The 8,247-nt window shown below is 48.3% G+C and overlaps 1 protein-coding gene across 1 annotated transcript; it reads right to left on the reverse strand.

Moving 5' to 3' along the window:
- Positions 1–549: 549 nt before the first annotated feature.
- On the reverse strand, positions 550–8,247 carry TARM1 (T cell-interacting, activating receptor on myeloid cells 1). The gene is made up of 5 exons (XM_045292400.1): positions 8,193–8,247; positions 7,772–8,059; positions 6,369–6,665; positions 2,036–2,177; positions 550–1,099 (listed from the first exon to the last, which is right to left on the reverse strand). The coding sequence occupies exons 1-5, from the start codon at positions 8,245–8,247 to the stop codon at positions 1,075–1,077; spliced, it is 807 nt and encodes a 268-aa protein (XP_045148335.1). The 3' UTR covers positions 550–1,074.

Below are 8,247 nucleotides of genomic sequence, written 5' to 3' on the forward strand. Positions count from 1 at the left end.
TCAAATATTTTCGTAGTTAGAGCATAGAGGACATGAAAAAACACCCTTTAGTCACCATTACACTCGTATTACCCAATTTATTAAACGAAAAAGGGAAAATACAGTAAAACATTTTGGACGTTACAATTATTATTTATTATTTTATTTATTATTTACGGCATCAAGTGTGTACAGTATGAGCCAATCAGTGGCAGTAATGACAGAGCATGCGCTGTTACGCAAAAACCGTGATAGAGTGAAGCCACGGAAGTCGAAGCGCGAAGTGGCGAGGGTTCACTGTATTAGGTTTCCTCACCTGTGAGCTCACGGACCCTTCATGTAGATACTGCCCACCTTGTGACGTATGTAACTACTGAATATGCATGTCTTAAGCTTACCTACAAAGATCCCAAGATAATAAAGACTCGCCCTGCCTTCTCCCAGTTCTCCACCTCTCTCGGTTCTGCGTGGTCCGTCAAGAGGGGCTGAGGAGAGCGTGCTGCCATCCAATGGGTCCGACTCCTTTATTGCACTCTCTCTCCTATCTTTCCCATCCTCTGGGACCTCACTATCATCCTTATATATCCTCGCTGTACGTTGCGCCTTCTGGACCTTCGATCGTTGGACGCGGGTTTCCCCTGACAGGGAAAAAGAGAAACACAACCACACTGGGAAATAAATGGAACAATGATCCCCGGGAACACATGGGCACACATATGGGCTTGGGCTTATGTGAGAGCTGACCGATGGCAGATGACTGATGAGCAGGGAAATGAGAGGCTGTTCAATGTTGTATCGAATAATATTTCCTTAGAGGCACCTTCTAAGATTTAATTAAATTAAAAATGGTTCTTCCTGTTGTGGTGCAAGTAGACATAACAAAAACACATGCCAACTCAACAATTTCTACACGCACAACTCAGTGACATGGATTAGATTCTTCGAGTTGTGCGACCATCCTTGCTTGGTTGGATCTTTATCCTCAGGGATGTCTGGAAAGCCATCATTGTGCCCTGGAATGCTTTGCAATAGTACGGAGAACCAAGACTACAGGAAATGGTTACAGAGCAGCAGGCCTAACTCCATCCAATACTCTCATTCTCCACAAAAGCTGTGGGACCTGTAAGTAGAGGACACATCAGATGTCAATGGAGGGAGGATGAGGAGAGATAATATGTCTCCTGACTTCCAAACACAAGTTCTCAGCCAGGGAGACCACCTCCATGCCCCCTCCTCAACAGCTGGGAATATTTTAGGAGCTATGGGTGCGTAGTCTTGTTTTAACAGTGATTGGGGCTTTGACTGGTGTGTACGGAGAAGGGAAAATACATACCAAATGTTCTTACAATGAACGTATGTTCCCACGTGATAAAGAAACCGCCTGCCTAAAATTCCAATAGCGTCCTTGTTGAAAACAATGGGGATTCTCATCAAGCAGCAATTGGCATTTAATGAGCCCTGGTGAAATTTGCCATCTTGGAAACCCGCAGGGCAGTTCTACTCCATCCTCTAGGGCTGCTGTGAATCAGTCGGCTCAATGGCATTGGGTTTGTTTTGTTTTGTCCCCCCCCCCACACACACACACGTGGTGGTGTGTTAATGAGTGCTTGGCTGCTAACCAAACGTCAGTAGTTTGAACCACCAGCTGATGCATCCGAGAAAAGACTTAATGATTTACTCCCATAAAGATTTTAGCCTATGGAACCCTACGGGGGAGGTTCTACTCTGTCAGAGAGGACTGCTATGGGTAGGAACAGACTTAACCACACTCAACAGCAGCAACAACAACAACAACCTATCACTCCAAACAAATGAAACCAAACGCATTGTCATCGAGTTGATTTTGACTCCTTGCGACGCTATAGGACAGAGCAGAGTTGCTCCTTTAGGTTCATGAGAATTTAACTCTTTCCAGGAGTAGACAGCCTCATCTTTCTCCCAGAGAGTGCCCGATGGGTTTGAACCACTGACCTTGTTGTTCACAGGTTACCCACTGTGGGTAACCCACTGTGCCGACAGACCTTCCATGAAAAAGAGATGGGGTCAGCTGTTTTACCTGGATCCACATGAAGACTTCTTCTGGCTAAGCCAGGCTTCCAGCAGGAAAGCACCCATGGTCATCAGAATTACAGCCGTCAGACCCAGGCGGGTGAGGTTCCACCTGTTATAATCTTTTACGAAAGCGGTATCCTGAGAAGCTAAAATGGGGAAAAGATCGGCCCTGAGTGACATAAGCAGCTTATCGCAGAAGTACCCCGGAGTGCTCCCCAAAGGTCACATTGACAACCTGACCGAGTACAGCTCTACTCTGCGGCACAGAGCAATGGGTGTGGGTTCTTCTTCTTGAGCACATCCCTTTGTCCAAAATACATGAAATGAAGGCACATTGGACATGTTGTCAGGAGAGACCAGTCTCTGGAGAAGGACATCATGCTCGGTAAAGTAGCGGGTCAGCAGAAAGGAGGAAGGCCCTCAACCAGATGGACGGACATAGTGGCTGCACCAATGGGTTCAAACAAAACAAAGACAGTAAGGATGGTGCAGCGCTGGGCAGTGTTCAACTCTGCTTGCACATAGGATGCTATGAGTCAGAATCCACTCAGAGGTGCTAGACAAGGAACATCGAAAGCCCCTTGTCCCTTTGCTAAACAATCCGCCAACTCTGAATCTCATACGGCCGTCGGTTCACTTGTATTTCCTGGTTAGTGACCAGTATGGATTAAACAGGTCACACTTTGAGGTTAGTGGCGTGAGGATGTGGAAGTTACAAAATGTCATGTCAACTTGATAAAAAGGTCTAGGGGCGGAGTCTAGCCTGTCAATCAGGTCACAGCGTGATGATGCCTCCCAGTGGGCGTGGCCTTCTCACGAGGATTCTGGGAACTTTCTGTCTTTCTCCCTGGAGAGGGGACATTCTCTCTACTTCACCATCCTGTTGAGGAGCCACGTGAAGACTCACGCTGAGATGCTTCCACCAGCATTGGATCCACAGTCTTGTCACCTACCGGCCTGTGCTCTTCCTGCGTTTGACCTCATTGGACATGCTGTGTGAGTCCGAAGACAAGTTTATGGATTTGTAGCAGACATATGGGCTAATATCGGACTTATGGACGTGATCTGGGCTGGGCGAGGATGTCTTCTCAATATACAATTGCTCTTTGACATAAAGCTCCTCTTTCTACACCTATGGGAGTCTCTGTTTTGTTTCTCTAGTCTACCCACACTAACGCAGCGGAAGAGGAGCAAAACTTTTCCTCGCAGCCTCCAAACACAGGTTCTCAGCAGGGAAGACCAGCCCAACTCTTCATCCTTCACATGCGGGAGATTTGAAAAGATATGGGAGAGTCGATCGAGAACACCCGGACGTGTGTTGCGCTATTTCCCTTTGCCTCTAGGATGATAAACTGCTGCCATGGAGTCCAGTCTGCCTCACAGCAGCCCGAGAGGACAGAGTCGAGCTGTCCCACATGGTTCGTAGATATTTCAGGGAGCAGACAGCCTCATCTTCCCCTCGTGGAGCCACTGGTGAGTTTGCCCTCCTAACCTTATGGTTGGCAGCCTAGAGGACGGTTCCTTAAAATTCCCCGTTAACTTAAAAACTATGTCTATGTCTGAACCCAACATTGATGAACCTATATGGACAGCAAGGAAAATAAGGGTTTCTGGGGGTAGGGGGTAGGTAGAGTGCTGGTGGTGGGGCAGTAAAAGGGAGATGTCAAGGAGTCCCGTGTGGGGTACCAACCTCCACAATAGAATGGGTCCAAGCGACAGTTGTATAATTGAGGGGTAAGACTAAAGGGAGATCAGAAAAGACAAGACATGCAAGGGCTCACCTCTGGGACACCATGACTTCAGGAGCCAGGCTTGCACAGAGAGAGAAAATATGTTTCCAACCAAGGCTTATATACACTCTAGGGGGAGTGCAAGCTCTCCTAATTACAGGTAATCACATAGGTGACAAAGTGGGCTGTACCCTAACCCCAAAGGGCCCTGAGTTCATTGGAGAAGTAACCTAACACCAGTGCTGGGGCAGGTAAGGGGGAGTGGCTGTGTTCAGAGACTAGAGAGCAATAGCACAGGTCTGCTCCTATAGTTAAAGCAGCGGCTACATGGCAATCAGCTATGTGCTTGTAAGAGGTAACCTTAAGGTAGTATTATTATGGGAGGCTATAATGGGGAACAATATTAATTGTGAGATTGGGACTCATCTCCAACTCATGAGGGTGAGGGCCTCTCCACCCCAGAAACCCAGCCTGCCAGCCTTCTTCATACATGAGACCAAAGGACTCACTCTCTTCCCGTTTTCTGCTGCCCACAGTCCAGGAAAGAAACGAATGTTTAGAAACGGATTGTGGTGGCAATCTACAATACTGCTTGATGTGCTTGAACTATGGACTGATATGATAGATGTTTCATCTCCCAATTAAATATATATGTGTGTGTACATATAATTTTCAAACAAATTGTCATGATGAAGGGGAAGGCTACTACTGTACAGGTGTAAATTTGTAGGTAGGTAGAAATGGTACAACTGAAAATGGGAGGAGAATGAAAAGGGAAAGAAGAAACAAAAAAATCTCATTTGTTCTCATTGGATTCCAAGTCCTTTTATGTTTTCGCTTTTTACTTTATTCTATGACCGAATAGCTTGCTTTTTAGTAATACGTTATTTAGTTTCCACATATTTTTTTAAATTACGTATTGGTTCTGCCAATCCAGTGTGAATGGGCCTGTGTTAGTCTGGGTTGTCAAGAGAAACAAATCCAGGGACTCCTGTGTGTGTGAGAGAGAGTTTTATATAAAGAGGCATTGTATATGAAGAAGACACCCCAGCCCAGTCCAGATCAAGTCCATAAGTCCAATATTAGCCCATATGTCTGTTACCAGTCCGTAAATTCCTCTTCAGACTCATGAAACACATGCAATAATGCCGAATGCAGGAAGGTCACAGGCTATTGGTTGGGAAATCTTGTGGATCCAGTGGCAGTGGAAGCATCTTAGCACTGGCACGGGTCTCCACATGGCTCCTTCAGCTCCATAACTCTGGCTGCCATCAGTGTAGCTCCATGTGGCTTGTCAACAGAAATGTCTCCCAGGGAGACAAAGTAGAGAGAGTATCTGGCTTCCAGTGAGCTCTTTATCCCCTTCATGCCTCTGAATGAGGTAATCAAGCTGCAAACTGATTGACAGGCTCGACTCCACCCCTTCACAAGTTGACAGGAGATTATGTAACTTCCACAGGCTGAATCCAACCACTCACTGCTTACAGTCTTTTCCTAGAACTCTTTGTAGGTGGGTGCCGAAACCTGGGATCCTAGGACTCTTTGGGAACTGGTTTGGAAAAAGAACTTCAGTCCGTCTCCTCGAGTGGGTTTGTGAGATGTGAAACCATGTGACACCCTGAAAGCCATGTTCTCCGCCCAACAAAAGGAGCCAGTAGAGAGGGAGGTAGAACAATCTGACCCAGGGAGAACACAAACCAGTGTTGGCAAATGAAGGTTCTAGGTAGAAATCCAACCCTCGTTTTAGGTGTTGAAGCCAAATGCATCCATCAAATGTATCCACAGTTTGCGAATCAATTATTCTACGATTCTGCCTTGCCCACTCCCCTCTCTCATCAAAGGTACTCTCCATTATTCCATGAGGATCGCAGCCCACTGTACCACCAAAGCTCCTTGGAAAGGGAGCAAATAAAAGAGGGAGACCTTGAAAGAGAGAGGTCGCCGCAGTGGCTGCAACAATGACCTTCACCATAATGAGTGTGAGAGGGTACAGGACCAGCAGTGTTTCCTTCTGCTGTGCACTGGGGTGCTATGAGTTAGAACTGACCTGGTGGTACCAAACAGCAACAACAATACAAGCAGGGTTGTCAGTGATGGATTCAGACTGTGACACGAGAATTCAACACGCCCATGACAGTTCTTCCTCGGGATCTTGTGCAACTCGGTTTGAAGACCAGACTGTCCTTCTCCACAATGGTGTGTGTGAGATAGGAGACTCAGCTCTTGAAAGTCACCCCCCCTCCCCCCTCAATAGAGGAGCCAGTGAGCTAGAATGGAGCTGACCCACTTAGAACACGATCCAGTGTTTGCAAAGGAAGATTCTAGGTGGAAATCCAATCCCTGGTGTTAGGTATTGAAGCCAAATGCATCCACACACTGTCCACAGTTTGAGAATCAGTTATTCTATGATTCTGTCCTGCCCACTCCCCTCTCTCATCACAGGGCCTCTCCATTATTCCAGCACCCTGGCCCCAACTCCTTCCTCCCCGAGTGATTTTTCCAGGCTTTAAAGTCTGGCAAGGACATAAGCTCCCTGCAGGACGCTCCCTCAGGAAGGAGGACCGGCAGGTGACCCAACTGTCGGTCTCCCAAAGGCCCACACCTCACCTGTCACCCAGATCTCAAGGCGATCGCTGATGTGGGAGGCCCAGAAAGGGGGTTCAGGCTGGAAGTAGACACAGCTGTACTTCCCAGAGTCGTTGACGGACACATTCTGAAGGAGGAACTGTGTTCTTCTCCTTTCTTGCCTCTGCACCTTAATGGGCTCTGAGGTGCCTTCCTTCAGCAGAGCGAATTGTAGAGATCTGTCCTTGTTGCCAGACTTCCTGCAATCCAGAGTCACCGTTTCTCCTGCAGTCACATTACGTCTCACGTGGACGTCCAGGGAAGGCTTAGGAAAGCTTCCTGCGGAGAAGGAAGGCTCAGGGGTCACGTGAGAAGTCTCTGCGCGCCCCTCACCCTTGCTCCTCTGACAGGGAGTCCTCATGGAGGGTCAGACAGAAAATACCCCCGATGCTTCCTCCTGACGCTGGGGAAGGACGTTCCCTCCACGAGCCCTGGGGGAAACCAAGGTCCCAATTCTGTGCCTGTCTCTCGTCACCATCACTCACACTGCACTGCACTGCACTGCACTACACCATAGTACAGCACACACACTGCACCACACTGCACCACACTGCATTGCACCGCACTGCACTGCACTACACCATAATACAGCGCACACACTGCACTACACTGCATCACACTGCACTGCACTGCACTACACCACACCACAGCACACACAGAGCACTACTCCACAGCACACTACACCATAGTACAGTAGACCACACTACACAACACCACACACACTACACCATACCACACACACTACACTACACCATAGTACATTACACTGTACCACAGTACACACCACATTACACTACACCACACCATAGTACATTACACTGTACCACAGTACACACCACATTACACTACACCACACCATAGAACAGCACACCACACCACACTGCACAACACCACACTAAACTACACCACACCATACTATACTACACCACACTGCACTACACTACACCACACCACAGCACAAGCACTGCATTACACTACACCATACTCCAGTACACCACACCACACCACACACACTGCACCACACCATAGTACACTACACTGTACCACAGTACACACCACACCACACTACACTACACCACACCACACTGCACACCACACCAGAGTACACTACACCATACTACACCACACCACACTACATGACACTACACCACACCAAATCACACACACTACACTATACCACACCACACCACAGTACACCATACTACACCACACTAACTACACCACACCATACTACACCACACCACACCACATTCCATCACACCGCATTACACTACACTACACTACACTGGAGATGCAACCCCTGGTCTCCCTCTCTTCCCCTGATTCCTCCCTTAGCAAACCCTGCCCCAAGGAAGCCCCGAAGTCATTCCAGAGCCCCTCCTCACCTGTAACCAGAAGGAGAACCACATCACTTAGTGGTGAGGGTCCATGGGAGCTCCTTCTGGAGTACTCACAAGTGTACTCCCCGGAATCACTTTGTTGTACATCCACGAGGGGGAATTCAGCCTGGCTCTCTGTGGCATCAGGTGACCGTGGGGAAATCAGAAACTGTTTTGACTTTCTGAAAACAAAGTGTACATCCCTGATCGGAGCCTGGCACCTCAGGGTCACATTGCTTCCGGGAAGGACAAACCAGCTTGGGCAGATGCGGAGGCTGGGCTTGGGAAGTGAGTCTGCAAGGAAAGCAGAGAGCAGGGCTGTGTCGGACACTCACCTTGCTCTCAGGGAGGCCCACTGAGGGAGGGGAAGGAGGAGTGAGGAAATGGGGTGAAGGATCCAGGTGGGTTTAATGGATGAAACACTCACCACTTGTAGTCCTGCCTCCATGGCCAAGCCCCAGTCCTGTAAAAGAATCTTCCAT

This window comes from Echinops telfairi, unplaced genomic scaffold (assembly GCF_000313985.2).
Source record: "Echinops telfairi isolate 266 unplaced genomic scaffold, ASM31398v2 ScPeMD7_655;HRSCAF=1070, whole genome shotgun sequence".
Taxonomy (NCBI): Eukaryota; Metazoa; Chordata; class Mammalia; order Afrosoricida; family Tenrecidae; genus Echinops; species Echinops telfairi.